General features: G+C 52.3%; 6 protein-coding genes and 1 non-coding gene across 7 annotated transcripts; 4 read left to right on the forward strand and 3 right to left on the reverse strand.

Moving 5' to 3' along the window:
- Positions 1–319: 319 nt before the first annotated feature.
- Positions 320–2,362, reverse strand: BDQ94DRAFT_158690 (mediator of RNA polymerase II transcription subunit 17; the record flags this gene model as incomplete). The annotated part of the gene is made up of 3 exons (XM_026768988.1): positions 320–1,587; positions 1,639–2,024; positions 2,091–2,362. The coding sequence occupies 3 exons, from the start codon at positions 2,360–2,362 to the stop codon at positions 320–322; spliced, it is 1,926 nt and encodes a 641-aa protein (XP_026627798.1).
- An 819-nt stretch (positions 2,363–3,181) lies between these two features.
- On the forward strand, positions 3,182–3,721 carry BDQ94DRAFT_177623 (3CxxC-type zinc finger protein; the record flags this gene model as incomplete). The annotated part of the gene is made up of 1 exon (XM_026772955.1): positions 3,182–3,721. The coding sequence occupies one exon, from the start codon at positions 3,182–3,184 to the stop codon at positions 3,719–3,721; it is 540 nt and encodes a 179-aa protein (XP_026627799.1).
- A 32-nt stretch (positions 3,722–3,753) lies between these two features.
- Positions 3,754–5,581, reverse strand: BDQ94DRAFT_177624 (oleate hydratase; the record flags this gene model as incomplete). The annotated part of the gene is made up of 2 exons (XM_026772956.1): positions 3,754–4,986; positions 5,037–5,581. 2 exons carry the CDS (start codon positions 5,579–5,581, stop codon positions 3,915–3,917), a joined length of 1,617 nt encoding a protein of 538 aa, XP_026627800.1. The 3' UTR covers positions 3,754–3,914.
- A 752-nt stretch (positions 5,582–6,333) lies between these two features.
- On the forward strand, positions 6,334–7,880 carry BDQ94DRAFT_169097 (FAD-binding oxidoreductase; the record flags this gene model as incomplete). Its single annotated transcript, XM_026771218.1, has 4 exons — positions 6,334–6,471; positions 6,532–6,816; positions 6,865–7,675; positions 7,729–7,880. 4 exons carry the CDS (start codon positions 6,334–6,336, stop codon positions 7,878–7,880), a joined length of 1,386 nt encoding a protein of 461 aa, XP_026627801.1.
- An 856-nt stretch (positions 7,881–8,736) lies between these two features.
- On the forward strand, positions 8,737–10,989 carry BDQ94DRAFT_177629 (putative heat shock trehalose synthase; the record flags this gene model as incomplete). Its single annotated transcript, XM_026772957.1, has 6 exons — positions 8,737–8,793; positions 8,850–9,256; positions 9,302–9,577; positions 9,635–10,099; positions 10,149–10,258; positions 10,310–10,989. The coding sequence occupies 6 exons, from the start codon at positions 8,737–8,739 to the stop codon at positions 10,987–10,989; spliced, it is 1,995 nt and encodes a 664-aa protein (XP_026627802.1).
- Positions 10,990–11,464: 475 nt separating this feature from the next.
- BDQ94DRAFT_t119 lies at positions 11,465–11,537 on the reverse strand. Its single transcript has one exon. It is a non-coding gene; the product is annotated as a tRNA-Lys (tRNA).
- A 1,304-nt stretch (positions 11,538–12,841) lies between these two features.
- BDQ94DRAFT_15210 (ATP-dependent 6-phosphofructokinase) lies at positions 12,842–15,491 on the forward strand. The gene is made up of 3 exons (XM_026767893.1): positions 12,842–13,709; positions 13,766–14,227; positions 14,275–15,491. Exons 1-3 carry the CDS (start codon positions 12,969–12,971, stop codon positions 15,421–15,423), a joined length of 2,352 nt encoding a protein of 783 aa, XP_026627803.1. The 5' UTR covers positions 12,842–12,968; the 3' UTR covers positions 15,424–15,491.
- Positions 15,492–15,495: the final 4 nt, after the last annotated feature.

Raw genomic sequence — 15,495 nt, forward strand, 5'->3', positions numbered from 1 at the left:
TGACACATATTAGGCTGGACAGCGCATATTGCTTATAGCTGAATGCACCACGTGAAGTGCATTGCAATTCCTTTCATCCGTCCCGCGTCTCCGAATCTGTCAGGCGGTCATCCAGGATATTGAGCATCGAATGGCGAGGAGAATCTGATTGGAAGCTTGGACCATTCACATGTTTGTCCCAGCCATTGGAATATTTTGTCATGGGTATCAATACATAAGCCATCTATCTATCTATCACTATCCAGCAGTTCGCCACATATCCTCCTATTGGATCTGAGGGAAATATCTACGCAATCAGCATCCGGGACGGCGCAGCTGCTTATGACTGCTCCCGCGAAACCTCAGCGACAAAGTCCATCAGACCAGGCTTAGAATCTGTCTGAGTGGCTGTCCACGTCTGAGACTGCAAACTTGGTGCCTTGGGGCCGCCCGATCGGCCAAACCCTTCAAGTCCCCGAAGTGAAAATGTTTCCACTTTCAATTCCTCCCGTGACAGGCTAATTTTCAGCTTCTTGCTTTGGCCAGCAGTCGAAAACGCCAGCAGTTCGCCGTGGTGCGGATATGCTGCCTCCCACGTCAAAGTCCCCTCGGCGCCATCTTTCTTGGTGGTGTTTTTGGTCGTCTTCGAGCCCTGGAGCGCGATGGCCGACACGATGTCCAACTTGACGAAATGCATGAGAGCTGCAGCTGCTTCATTCTGCAACCCAACCCGACCGGGAGGCTGAACTTCCGGGTGGTGAGGTAGGTCAATGGAAATGTCGTAGTGGGTGCCAAATGGCGGCGACACCGGGTTGGTACGGATTTTCACGCGGAATGAGCTTTGAGGGGTGATCAAATGACCGGAAAATGTCGATTCGAAGGGCATCAGGAACTGTTGTACCAGACTCTCTACCTTCGGAACAGCCTGCACCTTCGGAAGGCTCACAGACGCAAAAGGCACGGCGTGGAAATCACGCTCGATCCCTGCCGCCCGCAGAACCCGGTATATATCATTCATGAAAGACTCCAACCACCGGACGTGCGAGCTGTGTTGGAGATACGCCATGACAGGGCGCAGGAGCTGATACTCGGGGGTAAGCCGACGTTTCTGGGAGAGCGGGGGCGGCGGTTGGGTTCTGCGTCGCAGGTTCTGGCGGTGTGCATACGCGAGCAGGATCCGAATTGAGTGTGAAAGCCCATTAGCAAGGACGTCGTGTTCTGTTGACTCGATCTTGTCTTCGTCCGGCGTTTCACGGTCCGCATCTACCAGATCCAGCAGGATCTCTTGGTCCTCGGATATCGGCAGTCGGACCAGGTTTTGGCGAGTCGTCACACCATGACTTCCCATGATACGCGCTTCGCGCATCAACTCGTGGAATAGCTCCTCCTCGTACACTGTGTCGCGTGCTTGCAAAATCCTGCGCTCGACCGACGCTGCATCGGGGATCGGATCCGGCATTTTAGAGCATCCCGTAAGTTGTCCGCGGTGCTTCACACGCACTCGAACCGTCCTCGTCTTCTGTGGTGCCAGTCCCTTATCCAGTATTAAGCTTCCATTATCAGCCCTCCGTAGAGCAGCAAGACCCCGGTCGCGGAATATAGGCGTAGCTATAGGAACACAGTCAGCATCAGTCCAGCAGAAGCACGTAGCCATCCTACCTTCCAAGAACCCATATTGTACTCCCAGCGCAGTTCTCTCCCGGGGCAACCTGCACACCTTCCAACCCTTCTCCTTAACCGCCAGTACTTCATCCCAGTACTTCGTCTCCGAAGCGACCTCTTCTTCCAATCGCGTCGCCGAGTTGAGCAATTTATTCGCAGCGGCATTGAAGTTCTGCGCCCTCCAACCCCGCGACACAGTCTTGACATCCTGCACAGCGGCCTCCGACTTCGGCGGCGGCTCGACGATCTCCGCATTCAACGACCCAAGCGGCGCAACCTGTTTCAGGAACGCCGACATCGAAGTCTCCGCCTGGCGAGGGGTATGCTTCGAAAGCAAAAGAGAAACAAAATCTAAAGCGAACAGAGCTTCCATATGCGCCTGCCTTCACCCCGCAACAAATCAATTAGCGCAATTGTCCACCATTGCTACCAGCAGACCACCTACTTACATAGCGAACTGCAAGATCTCGGCACGTCGCTTGTACAATGTTTCCAGACGCTCGGTTGAGTCCACATCCTCAGCAAGTTTTTCGTCCTCATCTTCCTCTTCCCATGGGTCCCGGTTCTTGTCCTCTTCGATCTTGGCGAGCAGTGTCTCTTCGTTCACGTCGCGGAAAGATCCCCATCGGGCGTTGATTTGGGCGATCTCGATTGGAAGGGTATCGGGGCGGTCGGGCTTCTCGGTGAGCGGGCGCAGGGGGAGGCTGAATGAGTCGGACATGATTGCGGTCCGCTCTGCCGGGGGCAGTTTGAGTTGAAGGCGTATTGTTGTTTGATTAATGGAGAGATGGTGACGGATTGATTGCACTGCTGATAGGAGGCACGTGACTGGTCTGGAGCTGGGGCTAGTCCGGATGTGGACTGGTGTGGATAGTGGGTCCAAATTTAATGCCTCAGGAAGCAACAGTGATGGATATAGTGTTCTACGATATACTACATATATACATCTCTCTTTGCTATCAAGCGCCATCACCAAGCTTGTTCCCCTGAAAATTGCAGCAGTATGAGCAAGCTCTGTTAGTCTGCATTGTTGAAGCAAGACTCGAGACACTTTTTAGGAAGCATAACCGGCGACAGCGTCTTGGGCAATAGCCCACTCGATGAAAATAAAGTGTCCCCAGGATGCTTCAGTATGGCACCCAATATTGCCGGAAACAAAGCCTTTCGCATTTAGATCCCCACCCTATATACCGTTAACAGATTATAATGCTCGAGAAGTGACCAAAACAAATTATCACTCCAGCCAATGATATGTGACCAACCATACCGTGACGCCGGTTCTACGACAGGGGATAACAGCGTCCAAACATCCTTATAGGTGGAACACATATGCGACCTGAGCACATCACAGCCTTGCTCATGACAACTCAGTTCACCCCGCTTCTGTTCAGCCTTGCGATACTTCCAATTGACCTGGACTTCAAGAACCCCAGATACTCGTCCCCTTCAACCTGAACCTTTCTCTCTCCAAACCCTCCTCTTCCCACAAACGACGAACAACAACAAAAACCAAAACAAACAAGAAGCACCCCTCACAACTATGCCCTCCCGCAAATACAAATCCAAATCCAAGTCCACCCTCTCCGGCAACCGCTGGTCCATGTACCCAGCCCTCCACGCCGACGTCCTCACCCAGCTCTCATCCTCGACCTTCCCAATCACCTCTCTAACCTTCCACCCCTTCGACGACTCCGAGACATGCATAGAAGAATATGACACGAACATCATGGGTCGATTCATCTGCCCGAACAACTCCTGCGGGTCAAGCGGCTGGACGAGCAAGAAGATCGCCATCACGATCCGGCTGTACGAAGGGGATGAGTACAACGCGCGGGTGTATCATCAGCGCTGCAAGGGATGTAATGCGCTTAGTCGGCCATTCCTGGATGAGAAGAGCTATGCGGAGAGGATTGCGTATCGGATGAAGAGGTGGTATGATGTGGATGTGGAGAGGCCGGTGTATAATGGGAGTGGGAATTCCAAGCCGCATAATAGGGATTTGTGTGAGGGGTGTAAGGTGGGAAGGTGTTCGTTTGCACGGGAGCGTGATGTCTTTTTTTTAAGGGGTGGGTTCTTGTGAATGAGATGTTGGTCTTAATATTGATATTGATTGGTCAGTCTGTTGTTATCTCACAGTAAGTAGCAGCATGGGATATTGAGCGATTTTTGTAATGACAGACATGAATCAGGTTTGCTTGGGTACAAAGTGTGCAGGATCAACCAAGGTGTGAATTGAAGACATAATCAAGGACTTAAAACTAGAAAGGCATCGACTAAGCACCTCCGAGCAAATCAAAAACAGATAACAAAAGGTGCCGTTCAATCTTAGGCGGGTGCTTGTTAAGCTTCATTGCCGAGAAAACAGCCATCTGGGCACCGCGCACGCTGTACTCCATGCTCAGAGTCGTATCATCCTGGATCTCCACATACTGTCCCACCAAGGCCAGATTCCTGCTCTGGGGAGGAATGACTTCGGGTCGATAGTCATGGCGACGAGGCATCAATGGTGCCGTGGCCATGGGCATCAGCACAGGGTTCGTGATCGAATTAGCGAGTATGTCATCCACTGGCATTCCTAGCTGGGATAGCACCTCGGTCAAGATCTCCTTGCCGGAGCAGTGGCACATGGGCTTGTGAACGAAGTTGCCGGTCTTCTCGGGATGCAACCCATAGCCCCAGAATACATCGACGGAGGAGGGTTGATCAGAGCATACGGGCTGACGGGGAACGCTGATACTGAGGCCCCAGTTGCTGTCGGAGAAGGAAAGCAAAGCCCCCGTATCGGGTTTGTTGTTGGTCAGCTTTTCGTAGCGCTCCATGAAGTCGCTGTCACGGAGGGTGACCGTGAAAGACTCAAGGGTCGACTGGTCGACATTGTTGTGGAAGTTGAACGGGTTTCCATAGTCCGTCGAGGCCTGCATCAGGTCGATCCACAGAGCCCAGTCATCATCCAAGAATTCTTTGCTGTGCTGGGGTGGAGCAGCCGGAGCCTTGTCGTTGGAGCCCCTCTCGGTTGCAGAGGTCGTTGATCCAAGGGTCACCATGACAAGGTCTTCGGGCCTCACTTCAATGGTCTTTTGTTCGCCGTTATCTTTGATAATAATCCCGGACACGGTCGTCTGGGCCTCCTTTGGGTTGATCTGCAGATTTGTAACCTTTGCATTGAAGTGGAAGTCGACTCCCTGCGATTTCAGAGATGATTCGATTGGCATGATAACCGACTCGTAAATTGTGTACTTGGTTCGATCCAGAGCCTTCACGTCGTTCAGGCGTTCAATTTCGGCCAGATGTTTACAGAGACATCTTCTGAACTCCACCAGGCTGTGCCATGGTTGCAGAGCGAAGCTGTATACCATCAGCATTGTAACAGCGGGCAAGTATAGATATGAACCTACGTAGTCGCCCACAACGTCCAAAAGTTAGTCTTGAAGAATGCCTCATCGAAAGCATCCTGGATGGCTTTTTCTCCGAGAATACGTTCATTTTCGAGCATCAACTTGATCAGTTCCATTCGATACTTCGGTCCAATTTGGAGATGTTTGGAGTAGAGGCATTCTGGGCCTTTATCCCCATGTTTTATGAGACGGGTTGGCGCCGACTTTTTGGGAGAAGTTGCCCGGTCAAGCTCTTTAATGCTGTCCAGGAGTGACTGTTTTGGATTATCGGCGCTGGGGACAAGGGAAAGAAGGTGCTCTACACAGCGATCATGGAAGTAAGGCAAACTGCCAGTGTACAAGACGTAGCCGTTCTTTGCGTCGCCGCAGCTTTTGATGCCACCGCCCGCGTGAGAGTGAACATCCAGGATGTGGATATTTGCTGCAGGGACACCCGCGTCATGAATGAGGTGGACTGCGCCGGCAAGAGAAGAAATCCCACTGCCTATGAGCCAGGCCTGGGTGGTTTTTGGATCCCGCTTCGGCAATCCGTTTCCGCGGTTCATCTTGACTATATTGATTGCCTGTTATCTGTAGTTGTCGTTGTGCGATGATATATATTGGATATGTGAAGTACAAGTAAATTATGTGCAGGAGAATGACAGGTACATAGCATGGACTACGTACTGAGCCGATATGAGTACATGTAGGAAATTATTGCAATACTTGGGAGTGTTCGGAAGCCACAGTGTCATGATATCATCACGATGAACCGACTGTCATGAGACGGGAAGCAGTATCACGAGCAATCGGAGCATAAACAGCGTAGTCAGTGCGCTCAAAAGATGGCCTCTATCATTATTGGCCGGAAGGTGTCTTCCCTCTCGTGAACCTAGGAGAGCTATCTAGTAGGTCCCTGTCCACGTGTGGGAAGGACCCGCGGATGGGGAAACCTTAAGTTGCGCAGTTCGTGATCTGGGCAGATCCATCCATGGCGGGATCAGCCACGTCTAATGGAACGTCAGGTTTGCGGCATAAGGAAGCCGTCAAATTGTATGATTTGTGCCAAGTAGCTGATACGTTGCACTACTGCAGAAGCTTTGAGCTTCCTAGTGGCCAGCTTGGAGACGTTTCCATGTCACCTATGGAGGTCTTCTCACCTACCAGCTAAACGGTGATCATCCGTTGGCACTTGATAGGATGCGCAGATAAATTGGTTCCCATCCTCTGCCGTGCGGCCGGGGCCACAAAATCCCTTGTCGGCTTGATGATAGTTGTGTGGTGAAGAATTCGAGGGCATGCAACCAATATTTCAGCCATGCCTTTCCTGTCATTTGCCCGTGCGCTCGAACTGAGGAGGCAGCTGGAAGGAACCAGAGCGGAGGTTGTCTGTATCGGCTCCGATGATTATGCGACGAGTATTCGCCGATGGAGTGACACGTGCGAAAAAGAAGCTGTATGTGAGCTGCGATTACTCACGCCTGACCTCGATAATTACTGTTCTGACCAAGCATAGGGTGCTGTTGTACGTGTAACCAGCACATCCGAGGTGGCGGAGGTAGTACGCTTCTGCCGGAAGAATCACATCGACTTCGTGGTCGAAGCTGGTGGACACTCCACCACCGGGGCTTCCTCGTCGCATGGAGGCGTGGTAATCAGCATGGCTAGAATGTGCAAGGTGTTGACAGACCCTGCCTCTGAGACTGTGTGTGTTCAGGGAGGCGCTAACTGGGATATGGTCAATCAATCGACTGCTCCTTACGGGCTAGCTGTGGTAGGCGCTACCGCCAGTCACACTGGGGTAGGCGGGTCAGCATTAGGGGGTGGTTTCGGATGGCTAACAGGGCAGCACGGCCTAATTACAGACCAGTTGCTGAGTGTCAAGATGGTCCTAGCCGACGGTAGCATCGTTGAAGCCTCAGACGAGAATAGCCAGGACCTCTTCTGGGCGGTTCGCGGAGCTGGACAAGCCTTTGGTGTTGCTACCGAGTTTGTATTCCGTGCTCACAAAGTCCGAGACAGGTTTTTCGGAGGGTTGGTATACTACGATGTGGATAAGCTGCCAGTGCTGGTCGCGTTTGCAAACGAGTTCGATAAACGTCAGGATCCGAAGAGTGGTTTCTTTTTTGGATTCGCAGCTCCACGAGAGATAGGGCACATGGTAGTGCTAGCCGTACTCTTCTACGACGGGTCTGCGTACGACGGCGAAGCATTCTTTGAGCCTATCCTAAATCTGAATCCGCTGATCAACCGAGCTGCCATGAAGTCGTACATAGAGATGAATTCAATTGCTAATGTCGACCCGGTGCCAGAAGGCCGCAAAAGCATCGGTGGTGCCAACATCATGCCACCTCTCGAGACAAGCCTTTTGCAGAATCTCTACAGTCAGTTTAAAGAGGCTATGAATACGTACCCTCGTATGGAAGACAGCGCGTTGGTCTTCGAGCTGTTGCCTTATACGAAGGCCGTGCAGGTTCCTATTAAGGAGACCGCGTGTGCCAATCGAGGACCTTATTACAACGTTGGTCTCATATTATGTTGGCATGACTCTGATCTAGATGCGAAGATGCATGCTCTTCAACGGAGCATTATCTCCAAAATCTTGGAAGCGCAACGAGACATTACGGATGATCATGCTGTGGTGTATCCCAATCTTGCCGGTCAGTATCTTCGATAATGGTGCATATCAGGACTCCCTTGCTAATGTGCGTAGGACATGACGTTAGTGCCGAGAAGCTATTTGGTGCTAACCTGCCTCGACTACAAAAGCTGAAGAAGAAGTATGATCCGCATAATGTATTCCGCAAGTGGCATGACCTACTTGCACCAGCAAGATCCCATGTAGAGCAGACAGACAAACCTTAGTGTCAGCCCCACATCTGGCTTGTGTGTGTGTGCGATTTCCGTTAGTCTGATGTGAAAGTTAACGACAAAATTGCTTTATGTGTCATAAAAAGCGGATATTGTCAGTAGTCAAGTGTGAAATACATGATTGTCCGCTTGTGTGCCATGTCAGGCAACCCAGGATATAGGGAATCGCCAGTGACTGAAAGAGCAGCCACACCGGTTTGTAACAGTCTGCATCTTGCCTCCAGCCTCATCCAGAAATTCAATCTATCAGTAGCCGCTCTGAAGATGCCTGTTCATATCTCCGCGGGATTGATGATACTTGGTTCTGGCTCGTTCTAAGGTCAACCGAGTAACTAACAGACTGCTACACCCGCCATTTACTCCCTAGCTTGACATCTTGGTAATGCTTTTGCAGCGTGCAAGTATACACCTCAGGAGAACACAATCATTGCCATCGGCGATTTGTTGAAACTTGCAAGGATCGAATCGAGGCCCTGCTCCGGCCGAACCAACACCCACCCTTCCGAGATGTAGCCGCCGCCGGCCGGATATTACACGGCTGCTCCTTCCAAGCGATAGGTCAGGCTATGTTATACTCCTGGATCATACGATGCCAGTATACTGATGGGTGTCATTGCTGCGTCAGGGCGAGAGGAGGCGTTTTTGTTTCTCTGGGACGCCGAAAGCTTCCCCGCTCCAGGCCCGGCGTTCGGCAACAACAGCCCTTGTAGGGTTCTACGGGAAGCAACCCCGAAGGCAATAGCCCGTATACTAGAGGTTATATGAATGCTATAATGTGTTGATTTGACATCTCAAGTATAATCGGTCGTGGTAAAGTTAACAGTAATAGGGTGGTAATTATCATACGAAAATGAGTTCCGCTAGGTCGCCTTTCGACGCAGAGTCCTGGTCTGGGAAACCACTAAATGTGTGATGATATGTTCATCTTAAAACAGACCGTCAGGATACTAACTTGACGTCTAGGTTATATACGCTGGAATTACAGAGCTCGTCTGCGACAATTCGAGCGGAAGAGTTGCAATTGCTATCCGCAATTTGACAGATCTGGTCGACTTCCTTGTGTGTACTTGGCACGCTCTGCGTCCAAACGTGTCGGACTATGCAACCGACACTATAATTGCAGAGCTGAAAGACTACAGGGAGAAGAATACTGAGAAGATAGTTAGCGCTGCTTTGCATCAATCCCTTGTCTATAGATGTCCGTCACTATGCTCGCGACTATGGAGCGAACTCGATATAGTCCCTTTAGTTTTGGAGCATAAGGATCGTGAAAGACGACATGATGACCAGGGAGAGCTAGCGACGTTTGCCGGGTGGAATAAGAAGGAGCTCGACGAGCGGGCGGATTCAATGGTGCGGAAGTGCATTCGGTTGGTGTTCCCTTGATGGTGAGGGCTAAATACTGACTTGTGTAGTTCTTTTGGCATTGGCCATGTGCTACATAATCATATAAATTTCGACGGGTCGGTGGATGTCGACAGAGGCTATCATGTACACCTTGCTAATGCGAAAGACTATGAGAAGACTGTTGACCCTGCTACATGGTCTATGGCTCAATGTTTTGCCCAGGATCTGAGGGAAAGGGAGGTGAAGGTGGCTTTCTTCAGTATGACTTGCCAAGGAAAACCAGATGTTCCGACCAGACATGCCTTGTCACGGTTCACCAAGAGTCTGGGAGTTCGTATCAAATGGTATGACTCTCATCCTATGGGGTCAATCTAAACAATATTCTTACATTGTGCCCACAGGTTTGTGCCAAAGCCACGTCCGGGGATGATTCCCCTCATCCGGAAGATGCAGGACACCCTAGAGGGACAGGGCGATCCCCTGTCGGATATCACCATCAACGATGAGCTACTCATCCTTGACTTTGCATACGCCAACGCCAGGAGGTATTGGCTGTGCGAGAATGGACCGCTTAGGCCCCGTGCGGAGGGAGGCGTGGACGTAGTGATCATTGACAGCGCGCCGCTTCTAACATTGGCAATTCTTTCTAAGCAGCAAGATCCTGAGCGGCCTGTCATATTTGAGAGCAGCCTCCAGCCCCAGGGAGTCTCACTCAGTGGGACTAGTAGCCCGCAGTCTCGAGCATGGGACTTTATACGAACCCGGCTAACCCACGTTGATTTGGTGGTATCGCTGCTCCCTAAGGAACTTGCGCCGCGCATAATGCCTGAGGAGAATGTTGGCTACATGTCATTCTCCGTGGACCAGTACTGTCCCTAGGCCCCTATGATTTGCACGGATGCTGATACAGTGTAGACTCGATGGTCAAAACAAACCTCTAACTGACTGGGACGTCGGCTTCTACGGTCGTGAATTCAGCTCGCTATGCCGAACGCTTCAAATGTCCATCATACGCTATCCAGAGGGTAATACCCCAAACCTGCCCGCGTAGCCAATACTAAACTGTCTGCACGTAGAGCAATACATCCTCCACTTATCCCAATTCCGACCCGGAGACGGAACACTTTGTCTTCTCCACTCATACCAGAAGTTCTGCGATTCCTATACCAAGGAGCATCCAGGCCGCCAAGTCCCCAAGCTCCTGATTTGTCACCGCGGACCCTTCCGAACCCCCGAAAGTACCATTTTCTACGACGCAGCAATGTCCCAAATTGACAGCAGTGAGACCCTATCTTCTTCCGTCTGCATCATCCCAATTGGAGCCGTCGATCAAATGTGGAATGCCCTACTCACGAATGCAAGAGCGCTCGTCCAGCTCTCCACGCTGCATGGGGTCCCCGAAATGCTTCTCGCAGCTATTCAGAAGGGGACGCCGGTGGTTGCCGTTCGGGAAGCCGAGCTGTTCCCTTTTGTGCACGAATCGGAAAATGCTATCCTGGTTGACAAGGGGGATGAGGAGGGGATTGTCCGGTGTTTCTCAAGAATTTTTAGTGTTGATGAGGTCCGTCAGGGGGAAGGGGATGCGGGGTTTAGGAAGCTGTCTGACTCGAATACTACGGTTGGGAATGCGGTCTGCTGGTTGTATCTGGCGTCGAAGATGTCGAAGGGGGATAAGTTTGAGCCGAGGGGTGAAGATATTTATAAGTTGGCGAGGGAGGAGGCGGGATATATTGAGTGTGATTGGCATGCAGTGTAGTTAGTCAGTCACAATTGGGAACATAATGAAATTAAAAAAGGGGTTGGCTGTTTTTGAGTGTATGAAGTTCCTACAGAGCTACTGTTGAATACTTGATATATAATTCACAGTGCATTGCCAGGATGATCCTGGCAGTAGTAGTATAGTACTAACACAATCTCACGTTTTCCCAATTGCAGTTAGTATGATTGATTGATCTTGCTATTACTAGTACTAGCTTCTTTCATTGTATATAGATAAACATTATAAGCAGACTCGCACCTTAAGAGAATGTTGATTGCGCACTCGATAAATTCACTTCCTACAGATATTTTTAGAGTAACTACTAAGCGACCCCTCTGATTGGCCAATGCGTCGTGGGTGGGCCCTGTGGATCCCTTACAGCTTCGGATCCACTGTAGAAAAGAAAAATTTGTATGCTTCCCCATCACGAACCACACCGCGAGCAGATGAAGGCTTCAAAAGCAAAAAGTAAAGCCCAACGCGGGGCTCGAACCCGCAGCCTTGAGATTAAGAGTCTCACGCTCTACCGATTGAGCTAGCCGGGCAGCTCTTGAGAGATGCTTGGTTAAGAGAGTATAAAAGGGGCTGGGAAATTGAACTCGTTCATGCGATGTGAGAGGCAATGTTCACACGGTAGTAATAGGGACAGGGAGGTAGAAAGGGGTGGGAATATGGGTATCTCATTGTTAGTGAAAATGTTAGTAGACTTATCTGAATTGCGTGTCGTTTTGTCCGAGCACTGATTGCAGGTCATCATGGACGGGTGTCAGCTAGCAGGGATGTGTTTGCCTGGTAGTCAAGGCTTTGTGTCTGGTGTATGTGGTGGTGCCACTGATCTTGTGATAGTGCAGACTTTCATTGATTCTGGGATTAAAGGATGATTTGGTTGCACGGGGTGCCGTTTGAGCAGGGGTAGAAATACACCGCGCCACTTGTTAAGTGTACAGATCGTATCACCAGTGTTGCACCACGGTCTCGGCGCGATAGTGCCATTGTGTCGAGTGTGTAGCCGGCATCCAGTCCACGAATCCCCATGCTTAGGATTTGAATGCAGAAGTGATGGATGAGCAACCGTATATGAACGCATACAGTACAGGGAGAACATGGATCGCAGGAGGTGACTATGTTGTCATATCTCCACCGCCAAACCGGGCATCGGGGGTGGACCACAGGGGTCCGGCAGTTGAAGCACACTTCAGCATAACATCATGCATGAATAAAGTCCGGATAGTAGGCACTCAGCCCTTTGCAGGGATTCTAAATTGCGATGAAAGAAACAGAAAGTGTATCCATCATACCACCTGTCGCCTAGATATGGTGCTCGTGAGCAACTAGCACTGTAGCACTGTCGCAGCAGCGTTCAATCAGCGGCGAGGGATTAGGGGCGTGTCTACCTAATTGGGACTAGTGTAGATAGCTATCACGTGCAGCACGGGCCCTAACCCATAAATCACGTGAGCTGTCCCGCACTAGTCCTAATTGAGTGCAGGCGGTGACATCAGGTGCTTTCAGGACTGCAAGAGGAAATGGGCGGAGGAAGACATTCCCTGCCAACACCCAAGTCGTATCTGCCCATTGCAGCGTGCAGCAAGGTCACCCGGCCGATCAACATTCGACGAGAATCTAGCCCTTTCACCTGCAGACCAGTTATCTCCCCAGTGGTGGGCTGTTTACTCTGTACAAAGTACTTTTCCCAGCAACGAGAGAGGGTATTTGTATAGCGGGGCAGTGACGGCCGGAGTCAGTGACGTACTGGTTGCCCACACCCGCTTTTTCTCACCGGCACCTGCGCTGCTCTTCTCCCCCACCCTTCAAACACAAGTTATCTCTGCCTTTCCTCCGCAAGCTGTGTGCTCCTCTCCTCTGCTCCTCCATTACTCCATTCTTTCTTCTCCATCTTTTTATTCTAAATCCTGGTTCAGCTGTTGCTCATCCCGAACAATTGCTGAACACCCCCCAACAAAAACCATCGCACGATGGCTCCCCCCCAAGCTCCCGTGCAACCGCCCAAGAGACGCCGCATCGGTGTCTTAACCTCTGGTGGCGATGCTCCCGGTATGAACGGTGTCGTCCGGGCCGTCGTCCGGATGGCTATCCACTCCGACTGTGAGGCTTTCGCCGTCTACGAAGGTTACGAGGGTCTCGTCAATGGCGGCGACATGATCCGTCAGCTTCACTGGGAGGATGTTCGCGGCTGGTTGTCCCGTGGTGGTACCTTGATCGGTTCCGCCCGCTGCATGACCTTCCGTGAACGCCCCGGTCGTCTGCGGGCTGCCAAGAACATGGTCCTCCGTGGCATTGACGCCCTTGTCGTCTGTGGTGGTGATGGCAGTTTGACTGGTGCCGACGTTTTCCGTTCCGAGTGGCCCGGTCTGTTGAAGGAATTGGTCGAGACGGGCGAGTTGACCGAAGAGCAGGTCAAGCCATACCAGATTCTGAACATCGTCGGTTTGGTGGGTTCGATCGATAACGACATGTCCGGCACCGACGCCACCATCGGTTGCTACTCCTCCCTCACTCGCATCTGTGACGCCGTCGACGACGTCTTCGATACTGCCTTTTCCCACCAGCGTGGATTCGTCATTGAGGTCATGGGTCGTCACTGCGGTTGGCTGGCCTTGATGTCTGCTATCAGTACCGGTGCCGACTGGCTGTTCGTGCCCGAGATGCCGCCCAAGGACGGATGGGAGGATGACATGTGTGCTATCATTACCAAGGTGGGTTGATCGGAATTTTGTGAAGAGAACTCGGAGGCATCACTAACTCCCCGCAGAACAGAAAGGAGCGTGGAAAGCGTAGGACGATCGTTATCGTGGCCGAGGGTGCCCAGGATCGCCATCTCAACAAGATCTCGAGTTCGAAGATCAAGGATATTCTGACGGAGCGGTTGAACCTGGATACCCGTGTGACCGTGTTGGGTCACACTCAGAGAGGTGGTGCCGCCTGTGCGTACGACCGCTGGCTGTCCACGCTGCAGGGTGTCGAGGCTGTCCGCGCGGTGCTGGACATGAAGCCCGAAGCCCCGTCCCCGGTCATCACCATCCGTGAGAACAAGATCTTGCGCATGCCGTTGATGGACGCCGTGCAGCACACCAAGACTGTCACCAAGCACATTCAGAACAAGGAGTTCGCCGAAGCCATGGCCCTCCGCGACTCGGAATTCAAAGAGTACCACTTTTCCTACATCAACACTTCCACGCCCGACCACCCGAAGCTGCTCCTCCCAGAGAACAAGGTTTGTCGCCACAGTAGCTGCTTCGGTGCTGAGCTAACAAAAGGCAGAGAATGCGCATCGGTATTATTCACGTTGGCGCCCCCGCCGGTGGTATGAACCAGGCTACCCGCGCGGCCGTTGCCTACTGCCTGACTCGTGGCCACACCCCCCTGGCCATTCACAACGGTTTCCCCGGTCTGTGCCGGCACTATGATGACACCCCAATCTGCTCTGTGCGCGAGGTGGCTTGGCAGGAATCGGACGCCTGGGTCAACGAGGGTGGTTCGGATATCGGTACCAACCGTGGTCTGCCCGGCGATGACCTTGCGACCACGGCGAAGAGCTTCAAGAAGTTCGGATTCGATGCGTTGTTCGTCGTGGGTGGATTTGAGGCGTTCACCGCCGTCAGCCAGCTTCGCCAGGCGCGCGAGAAGTACCCCGAATTCAAGATTCCCATGACCGTGCTGCCGGCGACAATTTCCAACAACGTGCCGGGCACAGAATACTCTCTGGGTAGCGACACCTGCCTTAACACCTTGATCGACTTCTGCGACGCCATCCGCCAGTCGGCCTCGTCCTCTCGTCGCCGTGTGTTCGTCATCGAGACGCAGGGTGGCAAGTCGGGTTACATCGCCACGACGGCTGGTCTGTCGGTGGGCGCGGTAGCCGTGTACATTCCCGAGGAGGGCATCGACATTAAGATGCTGGCCCGCGACATTGACTTCCTGCGTGACAACTTTGCGCGCGACAAGGGAGCGAACCGCGCCGGTAAGATCATCCTGCGTAACGAGTGCGCGTCCAGCACGTACACGACACAGGTGGTGGCCGACATGATCAAGGAGGAAGCCAAGGGACGTTTCGAGAGTCGTGCGGCGGTGCCGGGACACTTCCAGCAGGGTGGCAAGCCGTCGCCGATGGACCGTATCCGGGCGTTGCGGATGGCCACCAAGTGTATGCTGCACCTGGAGAGCTATGCGGGCAAGTCGGCGGATGAGATTGCGGCCGATGAGCTGTCTGCGTCGGTCATTGGTATCAAGGGCTCGCAGGTGTTGTTCTCGCCGATGGGTGGAGAGACCGGCCTGGAGGCGACCGAGACGGACTGGGCGCGCCGTCGACCCAAGACGGAGTTCTGGCTGGAGCTGCAGGACACGGTGAACATTCTGTCGGGACGGGCGAGCGTGAACAACGCGACGTGGAGTTGCTATGAGAATGCTTAAGCAAAAAAGCAGCGATAAACGCCTAGACTAGAGTCAGGCTATGATGATGAAAGGTCATGAGCAATACCGAAT

The sequence above is a fragment of the Aspergillus welwitschiae genome, assembly GCF_003344945.1.
Source record: "Aspergillus welwitschiae strain CBS 139.54b unplaced genomic scaffold BDQ94scaffold_11, whole genome shotgun sequence".
NCBI classification, from domain to species: domain Eukaryota; kingdom Fungi; phylum Ascomycota; class Eurotiomycetes; order Eurotiales; family Aspergillaceae; genus Aspergillus; species Aspergillus welwitschiae.